Genomic DNA, 24,837 nt, shown 5'->3' with positions numbered 1-24,837 from the left:
ATCCACCTCCGGGCACAGAACAGTCCACATCCGACTCCTACGGGCACAGGACAACCACCTCCGGGCACAGGACTGTCCACATCCGAGACCAGTACCATGGACGACTTACTCTGTGTACGCTGCGGGTGCCAGGCTATTCAGCTGCCCTGGGTGCTGGCTCTGCTGGCCTCCATGCACTCTGCAGACCAGCACACACCAGACTGACACTGACGTGCACCTGGCCAGACACCTGACACGGCCTGACACCCCATACCCTTTACTGCAGGGCTTTTAAACACACACAACCCTGTGGCCTTCAGCCACCTGGAAAACCCGGACTGGAAATCCATGACTCTTATGCACACCTATGGACTTCATCCGTCTGCATGCACATTCTGGGGAGAACAAACAGCGCCCCCTAGCTGTATCAGAGGCCACAGCCTCACTATATAACTATATCTATCTATCTATCTATATATATCTCTATATATATTCCCACAAAAATCTTTTTAGCAATGAATTTTGTATTCTCACAAGGGCAAAAAAAGAAAATGGACCCCAAAGTTGATTGTGCAGTTTCTCCTGAGTTCACTGTGACTTTTGAGGCACAGTGCAAAGCTCAGAAGGGAAGTAGCACCATATTAAAGTGCAGATTTTGCTGCACTTGTTTGAGGGTGCCATGTTACATTGGCAGAGCCCCTGAGGTGCCAGAAATGCAGAGACCTCGATAAGGGACCTCATTTTACTAATTAAACCTCTCAATGAATTAATCTAGGAGTGCAGTGATTATATTGACACCAAATGTGTCACAAACTTTTATACCATTGGGCAGTGAAGAAAAAAAAAAATTACATTTTTACCACCAAGATTGTGTGTTAGCCCCAAGTATTACATTTTCACTCTGGGAAATGGGTAAAAATGGCACCAGAATTTGTCCCACAATTTCTGCTGAATGTAGAAATACCCCATATGTGGCTGTACAGTACTACTTTGCCATACGGAGTGACTCGGGAGGGAAGGAATGCCCCGGACTGGACCACGACGCCCATCGGACCAGAACCGCAGCGGGAACGCCCGTGAGTATAATCTAACCTCTTTTTCTCATCTTTCAGGATACATCGGGGGCTTATCTACAGCATTCCAGAATGCTGTAGATAAGCCCCTGATGCTGGTGGGCTTAGCTCACCTTTGATTTTGGAGGTGACAGGTTCCTTTTAAAGGGTCAACATTGACTTGTAGGATTGCTACCTTCCAATAGGTGGCACTAGAGTTCTAGCTCTCTTCCTCTCTGAAGAGACAATTTGCATAATTAGCATTTACCTCCTGGAGCACAGATTTTCCTAGACTAGTTAGGGGCTCTTTATATGGAATCCTCAAAGTGCTAGAAAAGCAAAATCCCCCCTCAAGTGACCCAATTTTGAAAATTATAACCCTCTGGGAATTTATCTACAGATACAGTGCCAATTTTGAAGAGAAGGAATATAAACCAGCTCACCCGTGATGCATAAGCTGAATATCGGGAGCACGGACCCGCTGTGTCCAGGCGTGTAGAATCCAAAAGAAGAAAATGTCCAGCTTCACCGAATCCGTGAAAAAAAGTTTTCTTTATTCACAAACTTAAATATGGAGGATACAAACTTCAGCACAAACCCATATGGGTACGAATCTCAACACGTTTCTGGAGACTAAGCTCCCTTAGGCTATGTGCACACGTTCAAGATTTCTTGCAGAAATTTCCTGAGCAAAACCAGACATTTTCTGCAAGAAATCCGCATGCGTTTTTTTCCGGAGCTTCCCAATGCATTAAATAGCGGGAAAAACGTGAAAAATCGGCAAAATTAATGAACATGATGGGTTATTTACCGCGATGCGTTTTTGTTGCGGAAAAAAAAATCATCATGTGCACAAAAATTGCAGAATGCATTCTAGATGATGGGATGCATAATGTATGCGTTTTTTATGCGTTTTTATAGCGAAAAAAACGCAACGTGTGCACACAGCCTTAATCATGACAATTTTGACTCCATGGGTGTTTTCCAGAAACTGGGATCACAGCACGTATTTTGTGGTTTCTGAGTGTCGTGATTAGAGATGAAACCCCCGATGGATCCATTCGCTATAGTGAGGCAGCAGAGTTACTCTGGACTCCGTCTGGCCTCTGTTCCGAGATGCCTTTTCAGAAGTGCACAAAACTGTGGCCGATGGCACTTTTATGCAATCCTAAAAAGACGGACGCAGCGGGTGCACAGGTCAGACGGCGTCCACAGTGCCTTCATCTGCCTCATAGCGAATCTTCAGCCAGAGGTGTCTGATTCACGTATTTCAAAGATTTACACGGAAACCCCAGTGTAAGCGCTCAGCACAGAGCACAGGATAAATGTGCCTGGGATCTTTGGGAGGCAGAATGAAAAAAAATAAAAAATCAACACCATGTGAAGAATTGGTTTTATTTATTTTTCATGTCATTTCTCGTGTGGTATAAGTGATAAGGCGACTTTATTCATCGGGTTGTTGCGATTACAGCGATATCAGATTTATATCGGGTTTTTATGTTTTTTTGGAAAAAATGTGGTCAATTTAAGGAGCGCTATGGCTATAGAGCACACTGCAATAGATTAGTGGTAAACAAACCTTTTATTGAACCACTATGCATTTCGGCAGCGAACTGCTGCCTTCATCAGGTGGATTTTTATGTTTGGCTGCTGTCACACTAAAAGATGTTTTTTATTGCAAAAACTAGTTTTTGCATCACCATATTTTGAGACCTATAATTTTTGTCATATTTCGGCCGATAGGGCTTGTTTGCAGGACGAGCTGATGTTTTTATTGGTACCATTTTCTGGCACATGACATTTTTTGATCTCTTTCTATTCCGATTTTTGAGAGACATAATGAACGAAAACCAGGAATTCAGGAATTGCTTCTTGTTTTTTTTTTTTTTTTTTTTATACCGTTCCGTGTGTGGTGTAATTGGTAAGGCAGCTTTATTTTCTGGGTCAGTACGATTACAGCGATACCTCATTGATATGTTTTTTTTTTTTTATGTTTTGGCGCTTTTACATAAAAACTGTTATATAGAAAAATTCATTATTTTTGGATAGCTTTATTCTGAGAGCTATAACTTTTTTATTTTTCTGCTGGTGGAGCCGTTTGGCAGTTTGTTTTTTGCGGGACAAGATGACGTTTGCAGAGGTACCATTTTTATTCACATCCGTCTTTTTGATTGTGTTTTATTGCACTTTTTGCTCGACGGTATGATGATAAAGCATTGTTTTTTGCCTCTTTTTACTGTGCTCACTGAAGGGATTAACTAGTGGGACAGTTTTATAGAGCAGGTTGTTACGGATGCAGCAATACCAAATGTGTACTTTTATTTTTTTTTATTTACATAAATGTATTTATTGGAAAAATATTTTTTCCTTTAGGGATTTAAAAAAATATTTTAACACGTTATACATTTTTTTTCACATTGTCCTAGTACGGGACCATCACTATATAATGTCAGATCGCTGAGCTGACACCGCACTGCAGAATATCAGATCAGCGATCTGACAGGCAGGGAAGGAGGCATGCCGCTGCCTGCTCTCAGCTGGTGCTCACAAGCACCTTACCTGCAGGACCCCACGACCATTTTGGTACTTTCAGTGTCCATAGAGACCATCAGGACATCGCGATCGCATCGCGATGTGCTGATGGAAGGGCGAAGGGAGCCCCCTCCCTGCTTCTTTATGTCGCTGTTACTACTGACAGCGGCATCAGAGGGGTTAAATGCCCACGATCAGTTAAAGCACGTATCGTGGGCATTGCTGCGGGGTGTCAGCTGTATGTGACAGCTGCATACGATCGCCGCAACGCTCAGCCTGAGGCCGCATAATCATGCCGCCCTACTAGTACAGCTCTGGGCACAATCGCACCTCCTGCAGAGCAGTACTAGTACGGTGAAGGTCGCGATGGGGTTAAGGAGGAGGCCTGTTGAATTTCAATGGCCAATCCTTTTGTTTTCTGGGAGATAAACCAATGAGTGTGGAAGAGGCTCAGAACGGAGAAACCCCCAGCTGAGCTGAGCCTTTCTGTGTAAAGAGATGACAGCAGTCCGCTGAACCATCGTTTGACTACCTAATGTGTATGGCCAGCTTTTTGTCCTTTATCAGGGACAAAGACTTGAATGGAACAGCACAGGTAGGGACTATGAAGCCGTGCGCCCAAGCCTCACCCACCTACTCCTCCTTGATTAACTCCTGTGCTTGTTTTTATTTTCCAACAATACAGGCCCATAAGGGCTTGTTTTCTGTGGGACGAGTTGCAGCCTTGAATGATCCCATACATTACATTTTCATTGCTGATTATTTCGTTTCTTTGAGCGATCGAAAGATTGCACTTCTAATGGTTCAATTTTTATTCCTCTTTACCGATCAAGTAAATTAATTATACTTTTACCATGTGCTTAATTTTTTTAGTTGTTTATATTTTCCCAAACTATCTTTTTACTGCATGTTTTAGTCCTATAAGGCTTCTTTCACACTTGCGTCGTTTGACATCCGTCGCAATGCGTTGTTTTGGGGGAAAAAACAGATCCTGCAAATGTGCCCACAGGATGCGTTTTTTGCCCATAGACTTGTATTGCCGACGGATCGCGACGTATGGCCATAAGTCGCATCCGTCGTGCACTGGATGCGGTGTTTTGGCATGTTCAAGGGAATGTTTTTTCATACGTCGGGTCCGCCATTTCCTACCGCGCATGCGCGGCCGGAACTCCGCCCCCTCCTCCCCGGACTTTAGAATGGGCAGCGGATGCGTTGAAAAACTGCATCCGCTGCCCACGTTGTGCCAAATTTTCACAACATGCATCGGTACATCGCGTCGACGCTTAGCGACGGACCCATACCGACGCAAGTGTGAAAGAAGCCTTAGGGGGACTTGTAACTGTAATAATCAGTTCCATATACTGCAATATAATTATTGCAGTATATGGCCAAAAAATATAGTTCTTACCGATAACGGTATTTCTCTGAGCCCATGACGGCACCACGGAGAGAGGGGATCCGCCCACCAAGGACAGGAAACCTACAGATAAAAAGGCGGTACCACTCTCCTGCATCAGTTGTTTTACATAGAGAATGATGGGAGACTACTAAAACATTTGTTAATTTTAACTGTTTAGCATAACGAGATACCGCGTGACTTAAAAACTATGAATAGACTATGGCACTATTTTGATGTGAGCACCCACAAGTGAAGGGAGGGAATGTACGGGTGCCGTCATGGGCTCAGAGAAATACCGTTATCGGTAAGAACTATATTTTTCTCTGATCGCCCATGACGGCACCACGGAGAGAATTGCATAGATAGTACATTCAGGGAGGGACCACCGCTTCCAGAACCCTTTTACCGAAGGTAAGGTCTGAAGAGGAGATTAGGTCCAATCTATAGTGCCTATAGAATGTGGAAGGTGAGGACCAGGTAGCAGCTCTACATATCTGGTCGATGGAAACTCCGGCCTTCTCCGCCCAGGAAGATGCCACTGCCCTTGTTGAGTGAGCCTTAACCTCCCAGGAACGGACATCCCACTTGTTGAGTATGAAAGACTGATGGCGTCCATGATCCATCTTGCTATGGTGGCTTTAGATGCTTTTTTCCCCTTTCGGGGACCCTGGAAACACACAGAGAGGGATCCTCCCTACTCTCTCTAGTGACTTCTAGGTAACGTAAGAGACATCTTCTTACATCTAGCGTGTGTAATGTTTGTTCCTTCTTATTCATAGGGTTGGGACAGAAGGAGGGGAGAGATATCTCTTGAGACCTGTGAAATTTTGAAGCCACTTTCGGGAGATATGCTGGGTCTGTTTTTAAAATGACCCTATCCTCTAGAAATTGTGTGTAAGGAGGGTTAGCTGAGAGAGCCTGCAAGTCGCTGACCCTACGGGCAGAAGTGAGAGCTACTAACAGAGCGGTTTTGAGAGATAGGTTTTTTATTGAAGTTTCGTGTAACGGTTCAAATGGTGGGCTAGTCAAGGCTTTAAGGACCAAGTTTAAGTCCCATTGAGGAACGACTTTTACCGGAAGAGGCCTTGATCTTCCTGCTGCTCTGATGAATCTAGAGACCCACCTGTTTGAAGCCAAGTCAAAATTGAATAGGGCTCCTAATGCTGCCACGTGGACTTTCAGGGTACTAGTGGCAACCCCATCTCCAACCCGTTTTGTAGGAACTCTAATATGGAATTAAGGGGAATTTCTTTCCCTATTTTTGCACCTGATGAAGACAGAAACTTTTTCCATATTTTGCTGTACTGTTTCGTTGTAACCGGCTTCCTACTTTGTAATAAAGTTGAAATTAGCCCCGGGGAGAACCCTGTTTCCTAATAATTTCCTTTCAAGAACCAAGCTGTCAAGTGCAAGTTCCTGACCTGCGGATGACAGACTGGGCCCTGTGACAATAGATCCTGGAGGTCTGGCAATACCCAAGGGTCGGATATTGACATCCTCCTTATCCATGAGAACCAAGGTCTCTTCGGCCAGAACGGGGCAATCAAGATGACCAGCGCCCCGTCCTCCCGAATTTTCCTCAGCACTGCTGGAATCAGAATAAGAGGAGGAAAGGCGTAGACCAGATGGTGACCCCAAGACATCAGGAAAGCGTCCACAACTACTGGGTTCCCCAGAGGAGATAGGGAGCAAAAGGAGGCTACTTTTTTGTTTACATGGCTCGCAAAGAGATCTATTTTGGGAACCCCCCATTTTTCCGTGATCTGGGTAAATATTGCCTGATTCAGTTCCCATTCTCCCTGTTTTAGGCTGGACCGACTGAGGAAGTCCGCTTTGTAATTGTTTACTCCTTTTATGTGCAGGCTTGTTAGGGATAGGAGGTTGCTCTCGGCTATTCGTAGGATTGAGTTGGTCACTTCCATTAGATTTTTGGAACGGGTGCCCCCCTGGTGATTTAGGTAAGATACTACCACCCGGTTGTCCGACATCACTCTTACGTGATGAGAGTGAAGGACCCCTAAGAATTCCTGAAGGGCAAATTTGACCGCAAGAAGTTCCTTCATGTTGGAGGATTTGTTTGCTAGAGACGGAGACCAGATGCCCTGGGCTACCAGATCGCCCAGATGAGCCCCCCACCCTGAGGGGCTTGCGTCCGTAGTCAGGACTTTTGAGATCTGAATTACCCATGGGTTGCCAGTTGATTCTCGCAATGCTGCGGGGAGGAGCCTATCACCAAGAAATCGTCCAGATATGGTACAATCAAGGTATTTTCTTCCCTGAGGTGAGCCATTACCTCCGCGATCAGTTTTGTGAAAATCCTCGGGGCTATGGCTAGACCAAAAGGCAGAGCTGAGAACTGGAAGTGACTTAGGACTCCTCTGATGTGAACCGCCATCCTGAGGAATCTTTGGTGATCTTTGTGTATTGGGACGTGATAATATGCGTCCTTTAGGTCTAGGACCACCATGAAGCATTGAGGAAACAGCATTTTGATAGATGATTTTATCGTTTCCATCTTGAATGCCTGAACCTCTAGGTAATCGTTTAGGTTTTTCAGATTTATAATGGTCCTGAAAGAACAGTCTGGTTTTCTCCTCAGAAATAGAGGGGAATAGTATCCTTGTCCTCTTTCTTGAGGGGGAACCTCCAGGAGTACTCTCTTTTCTACTAACCCGATGACCTCTCTTTCTAGTGCCAGCTGCTCTTCTGACGAAGATCTTGTAGATGTCATCGTAAAAGAGGGACGAGGGTATCTTTTGAATGTTAACCTCAGTCTGATTCTATGATGTTCAGTATCCATTGACTGGAGGTAATCCTTTCCCAGGCTGGGAGAAAGAGATAATCTCCCTCCCACCTGGGGCAAACCTTCATTGTGGAGGTTTCTTGTTATCATTGGGGTTTTTATTGAAGATAAACCCCTTATTTTTGTTCCTCTTATCCTCCCATTTCCCTTGGCCTCTCCCCGGGTTTTGCGGAAAAACCTCTTGTTCCGAAAGGGCTTCCGGTAAGAGGGAAGACCCAGAGAAGGAAAGGACTTTTTCTTGTCCCCTGCTTTTTCCAAAATGTCGTCTAAGGTAGAACCGAACAAAAATTCTCCTTCGCAGGGGATAGTACACAGTTTTGTTTTTGTTTGGAGGTCGCCTGGCCAGTTTTTAAGCCAGAGGGCGCGCCTGGCCGCGTTAGAAAGCACAGCTGACCTAGCGGCTAATCTGATTGAGTCGGCCGAGGCATCAGCCAGGAAAGCCGCAGCCCCCCTCATCACTGGTAAGGTATTCAGTATCGAGTCTCGGGAAGTCTTCCCCTTTAATTGACCCTCTAGCTGATTCAGCCAAATCATTAGGGAGCGAGATGTACATGCCGCCGCTACTGCGGGTTTTAGGCCTCCTCCCGCTGCCTCCCAAGAGCCTTTGAGGAAGGTGTCCGCCTTCTTGTCCATAGGGTCTTTTAGGACCCCCATGTCTTCAAACGGGAGAGCAAATTTTTTTGATGCTTTAGCAATTGCCACATCTAATTTGGGGGCTTTCTCCCAAAAGGAATAGGATTCATCCTCGAAGGGGTATTTCCTTTTTGGAGTTAAAAGAGATTTTTTCATGGGTTTTTTCCATTCCTTTTTAATTAAAGCTGCGATTGCGTCATTAAGCGGAAAAGCTCTTCTCTTTTTTTGTTCTAAGCCCCCAAACATGATGTCTTGTACCGTTTTTTTGGGGTGGGAGTCTACTAACCCCATAGTACTTCTCACTGCCTTTATGAGGCCATCGGTGTCCTCTAGAGAGAAACAGTTGTGCCCCCCCGAGGAAGAAGTGGATGATGCAGATGAGGAGGAGTCGGAGGATACTGAACTCGCACTATCGCTGTCAGATTTTGAGACCGGAGACGGAGACCTGTCTCTGGTCCTTCTCCGTTTTTTTCCTCTTTTTAGGGTTTTAAAGGTGTCTTCCACTTGCTCCTTAATCAGATTTTTTAGATCGGTTGCGAACCCAGGCAGGCTTTCAGATACTGTCTGCTGTATGCAGGTTTTACATAGCCTCTTCTCCCAGGCAGGTGGAAGATCTTCTCTACAGATGGCGCAGATTTTATGCTTTGCTTTACCTACGATTTTCCTCCCCTAAAAGAGACAAATAATAATCTTACTGTCTCTGACTTTCACGAAGATCAACTTACCACCTCCAGGACCCATAAATACCAGTTGGGGATTCTCCGTCCCTGGCTTTTTCCCCGACGCCGTACTGGACCCCTTACTGTGTTGGGACCTTTGGCGTTCTTGGCTGGCGTCCTGGTCCTTCTGTTGTCGCCTTTTCTGCTGCTGCTGCTGCGGCGGCGATGCTATAGGTGGAGGTGATTCTGGCAAGGGAGATGCCAGGTCGCTCATACTGCTGCTGGTCTGCGGTCGTGCCTTGATAGCGCTCCGGTGACTAGTAGCTCTTGAGGCTCCTGCCGATATTGCAGAGCCACTGGGAGGAAGTGACTTCTCCCATTTAAAGCTTCCCGCCGCTTTGCTGTGCTCCGCGCCTGCGCAGTAGCACCCGGCCGACAGCGAGGAGCGCCTGCGCAGTCGAGCTTTTGCGGCGCCTGCGCAGATCATCTCAGCGCCCGAGCGGCAACCCCGCCGGCGCCTCGCGAGACCAGCATAATCCTGGGCATGCGCCGAACTTCCAAGATGGCGCCCGGAGTGCAGATATGGCGCTGCTGACCGGCGCCCCCGGTCCTATGCAGTCCCTTCCGCGCGGCTCTGCAAGCCTGATGGAGGTGCAGTGTGCAGACTGATGCTTGTTTTGGGGAGGCCCGCGCCGCGCCTCCCGCAACCACAGAGGGACCCCCCTGGATGTTGCCGCTGCTGCATCTTACCTGGGGAGGTGACCGCGAACTCCTTGTCACCTCCCCCGCACACCCTAGAGGCCCACTAGCCCCCAGCGGTGGTGCTTCGGGTCACCACCTCAGCCGAGGCAGAGGGACCCCAGCTGCCTGAGTCGGACTGGTTGGCCCCGGATTTCCAACGTCGATCTGGTAAGTCCGTAGGTCTCCCATCAAGGACAGGAAACCAACTGATGCAGGAGAGTGGTACCACCTTTTTATCTGTAGGTTTCCTGTCCTTGGTGGGCGGATCCCCTCTTTCCGTGGTGCCGTCATGGGCGATCAGAGAAATGTTCTTATACTATAAAGTTCACCCACGTGCTAGGCTTTTCAAGAATACAAAAATGGCCACCACTTAGATCACAAGAGCGCACTAATTATATGCCAGTGCATAAAATTGACAGTGGCATTTACGGTAAGTAAAATGCTGGGAGAGCAGTGTTTTCCAGCCACTGCTGTTATCTGATCACAGCTCATTTCAGCTCCTGAACCTTTCTATGCACAAAGATCCCAACATATGATGAACTAGCGAATGGGTTAAATAAGTTTGTGCATGCATTTCAAACATCCCTGTCTGTTTTTGTATTGATGAAGAATCAAGTCCGGATTTGAAAACACATTCTTTGGACACAATAAAACAGATCTTGTATAAACTACTAGCTTCAGCGTCATCAGTGGGCAAATGATCCTTTATCCAGCTTAGCCAGAATAGAGCAATTGGCATCTACCCCCCAAACTATGCCACCAAGTGTTGTGCCTCTACGTCTATCCTAAACTACGCAAAGTGCTCTCTTTTCTCTCCTTACAGTTAAACCTTTAAAGTAAAATATGGTTAAAGTACATTGGAAAAATTATGTAAAAATTATAGCTGTTGTGGATGATACGAGTCTCGCCCACTCACTGCACACAATTCAGATGTGACTGTAAAGGGTTGCTCTAAGGCCGGGATCACACATACGCGAGATACGGCCGAGTCTCGCAGGTGAAAACCCAGCTCTGGCGCCGGCACTCTGGAGCGGAGCGTGCAGCTGCATAGCAATACATAGAGCTGCACGCTCCGCTCCGGAGTGCTGGCGCCAGAGCTGGGTTTTCACCTGCGAGACTCGGTCATATCTCGCGTATGTGTGAGCCCGGCCTAATTCTCACACTCACTCATCCAATCAGAAAAATACTAAAAATTAGCTATGAACACCCCAAAACCAGTTGACACACACTAAACGTCTTGCTGCCACCACTGGCCATTTAGTTATGGCAGCGAGGCGCCCGCACTAGCCAACAGACCAGTACATGCCAGTACACATACATAGTGAGATCTCCAGCATCAAAAAGGCACACTTTCAGATTTGGGAAGGTCACATGGTAACACATCCAGCCTATACTTTCCCTCTTCGAGGTCATAGGTACATATAGAGCAAGGAGTAACAAACTTACTAAATTTTAGGTTTACTATACAAAGAGGTACAGAACTTACAGAATATAAGATGATGAAATAAAAAGGACACACAAAGGCAAAACAGTTCAAAACAAAAAGGGGATAAAATAAAGAGGGCGCTTACTTATTAGATTTGTGAGACTTCTAAGCAGAGGAAGCCACTGCAATAATCAGATATAATCCTGACTGTACCTCCTGGGTCTGACCCTTGGAGTCTCTTTAGTAGAGATTTTGAAAAGGTCCCACTCAGACCCTTCACACCTCCGCCTGGTCAGGAGGATGCTAAATGTATGCATGGAAAGGTGGTTGGAGCACAGAATTCTAATTAATGTTAGACATTTTCCTATAGGAACCTCCTGATAGAGTAATATGACCGCAATGTTTCTGAGCATATAACCATGCTAGACATACCAAACATGTCAATATTATATTCTGGGATTTTCTCGGGGCTGAAAATCCTGGCACTTGAAACTGGAGAAGCGATTAAGTTCCCTGATCACAGATATATTCATGGATTGTTTTCACATGAATTACATTGTAAGCCATTTTCATCATCCCATTCTCACATACATGGTGTGGGCGCCAATTACCATCTCGAGGCTAAAAAGGAAGCATGCAGAGGAAATATGGTCTTGCTGTAGAATGTGGACTCCAGATTAAAGTGGATCTCCCCATACTGACAAAGGTGCAGCGATGTTTCATTTAGACATAACTCATGTCACTATATGCAACAGAAAAGTGGCTGACAGCACTCACTTATTGGGGCGCCCGTTCCATGTCCAGGGAACCCTCCTGGGCAATCAAGGTACTCCAAGTCAGAAGAAACAGTGCTCCAGCCGGGTGTAGTAATCAAGTAGAAAAGGTCTTTATTCAGCCATGATAAAGCGACGTTTCGACCACATATTGGTCATTTTCAAGAATACAAAATGGTGTCCAAGGCTGTCTTAAATAGTAAATCAACTATATCCATGTAGGTGCAATTGCCAAGGATAATGAGTGATATAGGCTAGAACATAGTCATTTTAAAAATTAATTTTTATTACAAGAAAATAATAAATAAAAACCAAATTGTAGAACAGGGCTAAAAATACCTCCTAAGGGAGGGAAACTGATCCAGACACAAGTGGTAGATGTATATACCTCCCTTAGGAGGTATTTTTAGCCCTGTTCTACAATTTAGTTTTTATTTATTATTTTCTTGTAATAAAAATTAATTTTTAAAATGACTATGTTCTAGCCTATATCACTCATTATCCTTGGCAATTGCACCTACATGGATATAGTTGATTTACTCTTGGTTGAGTGTTCTTTTGGGCAATCTATTCCTTGATGGACTAATAGTATTAATACTGTCTTAAATAGTGTGGATACCACGCAGGGCACCAATCACTATCAAGTCACAGCCCACATTAAAATACCATACAACAATATAGCAAATAACAGACATCAGACACTAGTATATAGGTAAATCTTATATGAACATACCATCACCACATAAATCAATATAGTAATCAAAATACAAATATAAATCAATGCTTTGTTTTATCCTATAATCCACAAATCCACTGGATGCATCTTCGTTCCCATAGAGATCTTCCACCAATAGATCCCTTTCAGTTGCAGACTTCCTGTTTAGTTGGAACCAATAGAGACTATCGGCGCCAAAAGGACAGACAACCTATCCACTACCTTCATATAACATGGCGCTACTCTATTAACCAATCCAGCATATTAACTTATCATTAGCATGCTTACATCATCGCCCAGCGTTCTCTTACCGGCATCACCGCTGAGTCGCCGATCATCATACAGACCATAGTGTGTGAGCGCAGGAGCACCACGTCCCCGCCGTGCTCCATCACATGATTGGAATGGAGCCACGCCCAGACGTGACGCGCATCTGCCGGTTACCCGGGGGACGCCAGTAAACGACATGGCGCTTCCCTGGGGATCAATTCGATACACCTACTTTCATTAAGCTTGCCCATATCAACATAATGCGTCCATAACCCGGCAGTAGCACTGAACTGCGGATCGCGATGAAGGCCACAGTGCATATGAGCAGGCGCATCGCGCTACAGCAGTGCTCCACCTCATGTTACGATGGAAACACACCTAAACGCGACACTAGCCTGCAATCACATAACAGTGGCCACCTACGATCCCCATTCAGACCAGCTGCTCGGGAGGCGCAAATGAGTTACAAATAACGAACCACAACATTAAAGGGAAGAACTTACAAGGGGGAACATAATAGCTTAAAAAGGAACAAAATCATACAAATCAACAATAGGACAACAAAGTGGAAAAAAAAAAACACGTTTGACAAACATAATGGGAGTCGGAATATAGACAGGAGGCAGCCCCAATAAGTGAGTGCGGTCAGACACTTTTCTATTGCATATGTTGGACTAAACCCAGACTGACGTGCACCCAAACCATAATGGTGGATGCTACTACTAATATAGAGATGGGTGACTGATATTGCCATGACTTTTTCATATACTGATGACGACGCAACACGAATACTATCTGGCTCTAAAATGGATATTACATTTTTAAGTAAACCAACGACTGATATGTTGAGGAGGAAATGGGAGAATGAAAAGAGGAGGTTCATTTCATTTGAACTCCATGCCATGACCTTGACAGAATATTTCAAGGTTAGAAGGATCCCACGTGGGTTGCGGCCATATTTAAGGCCAACCCTTCTTCCTGACAACACACAATTCTGTACAAAATTTGAGGCTATCTCAAATAAATTTTCATTTGATATTATGTTACTCAATATTGAGTTTTTGAATAAAGAATTGGACATAATAAAAATAAATATTGCTGAATGGGAAGATCAGTTGAAGACACAGCTGACAGCACAGGATTGGGGTTCCCTTAAAACTGATGAGAATCTGGCTAAATTTAGAACTGACGTTGAAACCACTAAAAGAACTAAGTGGTTTAGAGACATGGAGGATTACAAGGTGGGCCGTGTTTTCTCCTGGCACATGGGGCCCGGCCAATTCTCCAATAATACCAGAAGAGGTAAACCCATGACGTCCAGGAGACGTAGGAAACCACAGGAGAGGAAATATTCTAATTTTGGGTTTACCACAGCTGAATCTGACTCTATAGATGATTCCAATATGGGAGGAATGAAGGGAGCTCATTTTTTAGAGCCAGAAAGGATGGACAAAACTACCCCAGGAAACGTGGTCGGAGAGGCGGCCGTAAGCACAGGAACCAAAGGACATCCCAGAGAACAGAGACAAGGGAGAACAGCCACAATGAAAACGAGGAATATGAAGAACAATTGACAGATAACAAAGAACTGGTGGTAAATATTTCATCTACTATATTGTCAGAGATTGAACTTAAGATTTTATCTAAGGGACTGTCTTTTTGTCCGTCAAATAACCCGGATTGGTTTGGAATAGAGATTGACTTACAAGCTTTTTTTTTTTTAGGAGGCTGAGATTGTCATCCTATTTTTCTGATAAAACCAATAGTATAAATACGGATGTAATAATTCTACACAAGGTTTTTGTTTAAAGGAATTAGGATTATATAATAGGAGTATGTTTCAGCCACCTACTAGAAATCACTTTATTGAGTCGTATATTGAATTGATACAGAGTGAAGTTGAAAAATTAAAAAACACCTATAAACCTCCAGTGTATCAAAATATGACATTGGCTGAAAAGAAAGCCATGAGCAATCTGGCAGACAACACTGCGTTAACCATCAAAAGAGCCGATAAAGGCGGGGCAGTGGTTATTATCGATAGTTCCAAATATAACGCTGAAATACTTAGACAATTGGGTGACCACCTTGTATATGAGAAGTTATCTTGTAATCCTACTTTGCGTTTTCAAAGGGAATTACAGCTTGTGGTCAGTGACTCCCTAGCCATGGGACTCATTGACCACAAGCTGTCTGAGTTCTTGATTGTGGATGCACCGGTTATACCAGTGCTATATGTGTTACCTAAAATCCACAAGGATTTATTCAACCCCCGGGTAGACCGATCGTTTCGGGGGAGGGGTTCATTATTCAGTAAAACCGCCATCTTTCTGGATCGAGTGTTACGCCCCTTTGCTGTGTCAGCGCGGTCTTTTATTAGAGACACAAATTATTTCCTTGATAAAATTGAGGATGTGACAATTTCAGATACTTCCATTTTGGCATCGTTCGATGTGACATCATTGTACACATCGATTGAACATGAGAAAGGCCTTGAGGCTGTTTGTTGTGCGCTATCGGGCTCTGACGTGGCCCCAGAGTGTGCACAGCTTGTCCTCACACTGTTGGAGCTCATCCTCAGGAGGAATTATTTCCTCTTTGGGGATGAGTATTACCTTCAGTTGAGAGGTACCGCCATGGGGTCCAATGTGGCCCCAACCTATGCTAACATCTACATGGCGGTATTTGAGGACAGGTTTGTGTACCAATCCAACCTCTGACGCCACGTCAGAGCCTGGTGGCGTTACATTGACGATATGTTGGTGATATGGGATGGCAGCTTGACAGAATTGGGAGACTTTCATGACAGCCTCAATGGAGTATACTCAGAATTACAGTTTACGTTAACACACTCAACAGTCCAAATACAATTCTTGGACACTTTGGTTTACAAGGATGGAGGTAGATTGAGGACCGATATTTTCGTAAAAGAGAGACGGATAGGAACAGTTTGTTGTTTCTTGACAGTAATCATCCAAGGAGGATGGTGGAATCACTCCCCTGGAGTCAACTATTAAAAGTACGTAGGATAGTGTCTGATGAGAATATGGTGGATCAACGGTTAAAAGACATGTGCTCTAAATTTGTGGTAAGAGGGTATCCTAAAAAAGGAGTGGATGAGTTCAAAACAAAGGCCCGAAACTCTTCACGTGATAGTGTCCGAAAGAAAACCTCCATGAAACGTTCGTGTGAACGTATCCCATTTGTATCCACATATAGTTCGGTCAGTAACCGTATTAGGCTACGTTCACATTTGCGGCCAGCGCCGCAGCGTCGGGCGCCGCAGCGGCGCCGCATGCGTCATGCGCCCCTATATTTAACATGGGGGCGCATGGACATGCGGCGCACTTGCGTTTTGCGCCGCATGCGTCGCTGCGGCGCCCGCGTCGGGTCGCAGAGGACGCAGCAAGTTGCATTTTTGCTGCGTCCAAATTCAATGAAAAAAACGACGCATGCGGCGCAAAACGCAGCGTTGTGCATGCGTTTTGCTGCGTTTTTGTTTGCGTTGCGCGCTGCGGCGCCGACGCTGCGGCGCACAACGCAAATGTGAACGTAGCCTTAGTGGGATCATAAAAAAACATTGGGCCCTCTTACAACGTGGTTTACCCCAGGTCTCAGGCTTTAGATCATTTCCTATGATGTCCTATAGGAGAGGAAGGAATTTGGGTGACAAATTGGTTAGATCAGATTTTGGTACATCCAAGGTGTCAGGTCAACAGACTTTAAGCGCGCCAAGAAATGGGAATTTCCCATGTCTTGGTTGTGCTTGCTGCAACAATATGTTGAAAGGAGATTTCTTTGTCATCCCCATACTGGGAGGAAGATCTATTTAAAAGAGCGATATACCTGTACATCAAGTTATGTCATCTATATGATTACCTGTCCCTGTGGCCTTACATATATTGGAGAGACCACTATGGAAGTGAGGGCCCGCATCAGTAAGCATAAAAGTACCATCAGGACGGGGCTTACTGAATTGCCGGTCCCCAGACATTTTCTGGAGAGCAAACAATCGGTAAATCAATTAAAATTTAGAGTCATAGATAGTGTTCCAACCTTAAGAAGGGGAGGGGATACATTACGGATGCTTAAGACTAAGGAAATGAGATGGATCTATACACTGGGCTCATTACAACCTAGGGGTTTGAATATAGATTTTAATTTACATATGTGTACCCCTTAATATATGAGGATTCCTCTCTTAAGGTTGTTGTCGTCATTGTTTTTATGTTGGTTTTATGACACGGGTGTATCTATATGTGTTTTAATATATGTTTTTGTTTTATTAGATATGGACAATGAATGTGATAGTCGGTGGACGGAGGATTCAAGATTTGCATGTGTATAATTTGCACAGGGAATATATCATATACAAAGCATGGAGATGCTAGATCTGCTGCCTCCTGTCTATATTCTGAATGTCCCATTAGGTTTGTTAAACGTGTGATTTTTTCCACTGTGTTGTCCTATTGTTGATTTGTATGATTTTGTTCCTTTTTAAGCTATTATGTTCCCTCTTGTAAGTTCTTCCCTTTAATGTTGTGGTTCTTTATTTGTAACTCATTTGCGCCTCCCGAGCAGCTGGTCTGAAAGGGGATCGTAGGTGGCCACTGTTATGTGATGCAGGCTAGTGTCGCGTTTAGGTGTGTTTCCATCGTAACATGAGGTGGAGCACTGCTGTAGCGCGATGCGCTTGCTCATATGTACTGTGGCCTTCATCGCAATCCGCAGTTCAGTGCTACTGCCGGGTTATGGACGCATTATGTTGATATGGGCAAGCTTAATGAAAGTAGGTGTATCGGATTGATCACCGGGGAAGCGCCATGTCGTTTACTGGCGTCCCCCGGGTAACCGGTCTGAGTGGCGGTCACATGTGACCGTTGTTGTGTGACGCGGATGCGCGCCACGTCTGGGCGATGATGTAAGCATGCTAATGATAAGTTAATATGCTGGATTGGTTAATAGAGTAGCACCATGTTATATGAAGGTAGTGGATAGGTTGTCTGTCCTTTTGGCGCCGATAGTCTCTATTGGTTCCAACTAAACAGGAAGTCTGCAACTGAAAGTGATCTATTGGTGGAAGATCTCTATGGGAACGAAGATGCATCCAGTGGATTTGTGGATTATAGGATAAAACAAAGCATTGATTTATATTTGTATTTTGATTACTATATTGATTTATGTGGTGATGGTATGTTCATATAAGATTTACCTATATACTAGTGTCTGATGTCTGTTATTTGCTATATTGTTGTATGGTATTTTAATGTGGGCTGTGACTTGATAGTGATTGGTGCCCTGCGTGGTATCCACACTATTTAAGACAGCCTAGGACACCATTTTGTATGCTTGAAAATGACCAATATGTGGTCGAAAGGTCGCTTTATCATGGCTGAATAAAGACCTTTTCTACTTGATTACTACACCCGGCTGGAGCGCTGTATCTTCTGACTTGGACTAACTCATGTCACTGTCATGTAAAAGCAGCCTAAACTAAATTTCCATTACATCGGACACGTTTGTAAAGCACTAGACCTGATTGGCTGCTAGGAATGACCACTCCAATTATACTAAGAGTACGGTGCACGGAATATGCTAATGTCACCCACAGCAGGTGTTTGGAGAAAATCAAGACACCTTCATACAGTACTAGGTTCTATGAACTTGGCACCATTCTTTATATAATTAATACGGTAAGTGCATACTTTGCAAATGATCAGTCTATTTGGATTTTAATTATCAGCCTGCAGATACGAGTTTACCCTGCAGAGCCGGCCATCAGCGAGTGTGGAGGTTACAAGAAGCCTCTCACTGTACTGAGCGGTGACTGCAGCCATACCTCTAGGACTGAAAGCCCGGGTCTGCTGGCAGTTAATTTCCTCCTGACAGCAAGGCCTTCGGTTTTGGCGGCATCATGGCTTTAGAACTCTATCAATCTGCGGGTTCGCTTCACATATGCAAGTTAATAACGTTTGCTGACAGGATAGGTTCCCATTAACAAATCTGCTCCTTTGTGTGAACACACCCATGAAGCTTTGGGTCCATGTCAAATATACTGTTTCTGGGAGCACAAGTGGGAGAAGAAAAGGGGTGCTCTGTTCTGTGAGGCGGAACATAAGCGGTCACTGAATACCTTGCAGTACAGTAGTCAAGCGACCCTCATTCATCCAATATGTTGGGTATCTGACGTACATTTTGTATTTCACGTTGAACACTTCTAATTAACTGTTACTGGTGAGGGTTATTTCACATCACATGCAGATAGGTCATCAATAGATCAGTCCAGGACAACCCCTCTAAATGAAGGCCGCACAACTCTACATGCATTGATGTTATATAAAAACAGACATTTTGCTCAGGCTTTACCTCTTTCTGCTTTCCGACAAATCTTACTCTTCTGTAGTCGCCTTCATCAAACACCTAAACAATAAAGACTAATGTCACTGTGAGTACTGGATAAATAGCCCACTTTACACACATACATAACCACAAAGACGTCACAGCAGAGTAACTATGAATACACCAAGGCCACATCTCTGATACATTGTGTCTAGTTTTTGTAATAGAAAGTGAAGAAATATCCAGTGAAAATGCCAATTGGTCAATTTAGCAAGTCTGGCATGTCGCACACCAGTCTTTATCCCCAAAACGCTGGGGTGAGCGCTTGCCCTGGTGATCTCTGCCTGTCCAGGTCATAGGAATTAAACCCTACACCCGCTATGAGCAAGCACAGAGTAACGATTACACCGGTTTCTGTCATAAATGAATTCTCATGTGGTTCTGTGTGGACATGTAAGTGTACAATAGTGGCTATGCAAAGCAAGAAATGGTAAAATGCCACAAGGTAAATTCCCGAAGCTGCAGGAACAAATGGATATTATGATATATTGTTAAAAAAGAAAAAAGAAAAAGAAGAATACATCCGAGCTTCTAAGCCTAGCTCAAATCACATTTCAACCTCCTTTTAGAGCATTTGCAGAGACATGCATTAAATGGATGCCTGCTTCCAATGCATTAGTGTTCCCCCACCCACAGGGTCCCAGCGTAGATAGCAATACAGAGTCCAGGACTTTCCACTAGGCATCACTGCATGGAAAAGCGCTTACTACACTATTGCACACCTGCTTCTGTGCTATACTGATGTACCAGCCACCACACGGCGGGGCGGATATGGCCCTCGCCTTTTCATACCACATTACAAGAGGCATATCACTTTGACGTTCATTCCTATATAGTGATTACTAGACATGTATACAGGTCTGTGCTGTTTCTTACATATGTGCAGCATTTATTACAGACCTATGCTAATGAAGTGGTTAAGTGTAATATTTGATAGCGGTCGCACAAGGACTCTTCTGTATTGGTCAGACAATACCAGGAGTGGCTCCATCTCACAGGAGAGGTACAAATCGCTCCACCTTAGTTTTTCGGTGTTGTTCCATGCCTGGTTTTGGCTCATAAATATGGATGTAAGATACTGGATGGACAATGTATGAGCTAAGGATTCTGCCACAATCTTCAGAATATGGCACTCTCTGAGGCACCCTTGTCCACCTCTGCCCCATCAGAAGTGCTGGGAACGTGACAGGGTGCTATACTAGCATGGCTGCTACAATCCTCCCTTTGATGCGCAGTGAACAGTGTACAAGCCCTGATAATGGCAGCAGGGTAGAGACTACATGTGTACACCTGGTCCTGGTCTACAGTGAATATAGGGGCGGTGGATTGCCTGGACACCCCCTTTATAAAGAAAGTAACTCCCCCTTGTAAAACTAAACCAGCACTCGTCTTCCATGTCTGGTCTGCAGGGGGTCGTGATGCCCATCAGCGCCCGCTATTGGCAAACAAGCGGAAAGGTGCCAGCGCAGCGGCTCAGTAGCATCTGCTGATTGGCTGCAGGGCACACATGGCACAATGTCGCTCTAACCCATAAGACCCAGCACCAGCATGACTGACACACGTGGGATTTGTAATTCATGGACGACTGCTTCATTTAATAAGGGGATACCCAGCTAGCGGAAAACCCCATTATTGTGAGAGAGAGGGGGCAGCCAACCACAGTGTAAGAGTCCTGTAATGACTGCGCATGCTCAGCCACTACAGCAAGTGGCTGGTCGCCTTGGCAACGAGGTAAACAATGAAGCTAAAAAAAGAAGCTATAGCACAGAGCAAAGAAAGAGAAGCAGCACAATGGCCTCCGGCCTGTACCGGGGTCAGTACATGGCAGGGACCGACGGGCACGCTCAGCTCTCACAGACCAGGGCGAGGCTACAGAAAAGCAATGACCTGTCCAGTGTGGGTGACCTTCTCCCCAGACACTGCGCTGCCGAGCTGTCTCCCGGGACATACGGCTCCACACACGCCCTTCCCCACCACACCGCGGACACAGCTACGTCCGAGAGCCACCCAGGAGGCCGCCATGCTGAATGTCACCTCCGGCTTTCCTCGTCGTCTCCGCCTCCGGAAGTAATATGAGTAACTACAAGTATCTCCGAGCCGCCATCTCTAGTGAGCCAATGAGAGAAGAGAATGGCCGTCACGTGTATCATTCACCCTTCAGGTCACTGGCAGCGGAGAATCTGCAGTGCGCATGCCCGTGCTGGTCCGGACGCCTGAGGTCGGTATTCCGCGTTCTCACGCCGCCACCCGCTGTTCTGAGCGCGGCCCGGGACCAGTGTTTATACTGACCGGAGCCGGAAGGGTTAAGCCAGGTCTAATCACGTGGGCCCGCTGCTGTTTGGGAAAATAATGTAATGTTGTGTCCCCCTAGAACAATAAAGCTTTCTGACTAGAGAGCTCAGCTACAGTCATAGTCTGTGTTAGTGTGTCCTCTGTAGTGGTGTGACCGGCTGCAGCGGTGGGGTCTGTAGCTGCCGGACACCGCTCCCCCGTATTATATATAGTATTATTAGGCTCCTGCACGTGTCCGGCCGTGATGCCTCGTGCTAACCCCTTGTGTGCTGACAGGTGACCTCACATGAGGCTGTAACCCCTGACAGGAGCCCCCATGGTCAGACACTCAGGGGGGCTGGTAATGCAGTACTGCGGATGACTGCACGATGCCTAAGGGGATCTGTCACCAGGCTTGTGCTCCCCATCTAGATAGACAGGTGCGTCTCACTACACTAGAATGTCATCAAAAAGTGCGTTTATTTCAGTACTTCAATACAAAAAGTGAAACTCATGTATTATATAGAGTCATTACAGAGTGATCTATTTCAAGTGTTTATTTCTGTTAATGTTGAGGATTATGGCTTACAGCCAATGAAAATCCAAAAGTCATTATCTCAGTAAATTAGAATACTTTATAACACCAGCTGGAACAAATGATTTTAAAATCTGAAATGTTGGCCTACTGAAATGTATGTTCAGTAAATGCACTCAGTACTTGGTCAGGGATCCTTTTCCATCAGTTACTGCATGAATGCGGCGTGGCATGGAGGCGATCAGCCTGTGGCACTGCTGAGGTGTTATGGAAGCCCAGGTGGCTTTGATAGCAGCCTTCAGCTCGTCTGCATTGTTGGGTCTGGTGTCTCATCTTCCTCTTGACAATGCTCCATAGATTCTCTATAGGGTTAAGGTCAGGCTAGTTTGCTGGCCAATCAAGCATAGTGATACCGTTGTTTATAAACCAGGTATTGGTACTTTTTGCAGTGTGGACAGGTGCCAAGTCCTGCTGGAGAATGAAAGTTCCATCTCCAAACAGCTTGTCGGCAGAGGGAAGCATGAAGTGCTCTAAAATTTCCTGGTAGACGGCTGTGCTTACTTTGGTCTTGATAAAACACAGTGGACCTACACCAGCAGATGACATGGCTCCCCAAACCATCACTGATTGTGGAAACTTCACACTAAACCTCAAGCAGCTTGGATTGTGGCCTCTCCACTCTTCCTCCAGACTCTGGGACCTTGATTTCCAAATTAAATGCAAAATGTACATTCATCTGAAAACAACACCTTGGACCACTGAGCAACAGTCCAGTTCTTTTTCTCCTTGGCCCAGGTAAGACACTTCTGGTGTTGTCTATTGGTCATCAGCGGCTTGACACAAGGAATGCGACACTTGCAGCCCATGTCCTGGATACGTCTGTGTGTGGTGGCCATTGAAGCAATGACTCCAGCAGCAGTCCACTCCTTGTGAATCTCCCCCAAATTTTTGAATGGCCTTTTCTTAACAATCCTTTCAAGGTTGCGGTTATCCCGGTTACTTGTGCACCTTTTTCTACCACACTTTTTCCTTCCACTCAACTTTCCATTAATATGCTTGGATACAGCACTCTGTGTACATCCAGCTTCTGTAGCAATGACCTTCTGTGGCTTACCTTCCTTGTGGAGTGTGTCAGTGACTGCCTTCTGAACATCTGTCAAGTCAGCAGTATTCCCCATGATTGTGGAACTTACTGAATCAGACTGAGGGACCTTTTAAATGCTTAGGAAGTCTATGCAGATGTTTTTTGTTAATAATTCTAGTTTACTGAGATAATGACTTTTGGGTTTTCATTGGCTATAAGCCATAATCATCAACAATAACAGAAATAAACACTTGAAATAGATCACTCTGTTTGTAATGACTCTATCTAATATGAGTTTCACTTTTTGTAATGAAGAACTGAAATAAATTAAATTGGATGATATTCTAATTTAGTGAGAAGCCCCTATATGTAGCCACTCAGTTTTATAGGGAATCTGTCAGCTAGGTTTTTTCTATGCAACCTGAGGACCAAAAGAACTAGTGGCTGAGACACTGATTTCAGTGATGGCAATATTTGGCTGAATGCTTCTGTCAATACAATCAGTGTTCTATCAGTGGGAGATTATCACTCTGGACTGGTGTCCTTGTGCCTCCTGGTCCAACTATGTCCCAGCACTGATTAGCAGCTCAGTGTCAATATACAATGTACACAGAAAGCTGTGGTATAGGGGGCGGTTAGCTTTCTGGGCTCTGCCCCATCTACAGCAGGGAAAGCTCTGGCTGTGTCACAACTGCTGCACCCAGTAATCTAAGGCTACTTTCACACATCAGGATTTTGGTTTCAGGCTAAATCCGGCAAATTTGCAAAAAAAACGGATCCGGCGTAAATTGTGGAAAACTGATGCACCGGATCCTTTTTTTTTTTTTTAGCTGGATCCGGCTTTCTGTACTGCGCATGGATTTTTGACTTCCTGATTCCAGGGACGAGAGAGAGATTTTTTTTTTTTTTTTTTTCCCCATGCCAGAATCTAAAGCAAAGCTTCTGGGCATGCTCAATGTGTAAAAAAAACGGATTCAGTAGCCGGAACCGTTCATTCACACACCCGTTCCATGTGTTTATTGCCGGAAACGTCCCTTCAGGCTTTTTCGCCGCACAGTAAAAAACATTGCAGTGAACGTTTTTGTGTCCGCCAAAAAAGCCTGAAGGGATGGATCCGGCACAAAACGGATCACTGGCATCAGGGTCTCTTTCCTTGATGCTATTCTCAGATGTGGTAGCCAAAACCTGCTGACAAATTCCCTTTAACTCTTTTTCAGCTGTGTTTGGAAAAACGTTTTGTTTGGTTTGTTCTCAGAATAATCCTACAGGGAATCGATCAAATGATTTTCTTTTTCTTTGGTGAGTGCTAGTAGTACTCTGGAATACTGGGCAGGGTGTGGAACGTCGGTAGCTTATAGCAAGACTACGGGGCAATCTACAGCAATAATTCCATATCCGGAAAGGACTGCCCAAGCCTTATTTCAGAATACTATTAGTATCCTAAGGAAAGTCACCTGACACATTCCCTTTAATTCCTTTACACCTTGTGTATTAAGATCCTGATTTTTCAGTCTGAATCTTAAAGTGGTTCTTCTGGGTCACAATATTGGTGCCTGTAGGAACGTC

General features: G+C 45.0%; 1 protein-coding gene across 1 annotated transcript in view; it reads right to left on the bottom strand.

The window, feature by feature from the left end:
* NDUFS6 (NADH:ubiquinone oxidoreductase subunit S6) overlaps window positions 1-21,628 on the bottom strand; it is a 41,061-nt gene extending 19,433 nt beyond the window's left edge. The window contains exons 1-2 of the mRNA XM_077269601.1: window positions 21,269-21,628; window positions 19,349-19,402 (exon numbers count right to left, since the gene is read on the bottom strand). Of these exons, the coding sequence (XP_077125716.1) occupies window positions 19,349-19,402; window positions 21,269-21,403 (189 nt within the window). The 5' untranslated portion in view covers window positions 21,404-21,628. The remainder of the gene's footprint in view (window positions 1-19,348; window positions 19,403-21,268) is intronic.
* Window positions 21,629-24,837: the final 3,209 nt, after the last annotated feature.

Source organism: Ranitomeya variabilis, chromosome 6, assembly GCF_051348905.1.
Source record: "Ranitomeya variabilis isolate aRanVar5 chromosome 6, aRanVar5.hap1, whole genome shotgun sequence".
Taxonomy (NCBI): Eukaryota; Metazoa; Chordata; class Amphibia; order Anura; family Dendrobatidae; genus Ranitomeya; species Ranitomeya variabilis.
Note: the sequence above shows the minus strand (reverse complement) of the source record. Positions and strands in the feature narration are given on the sequence as shown.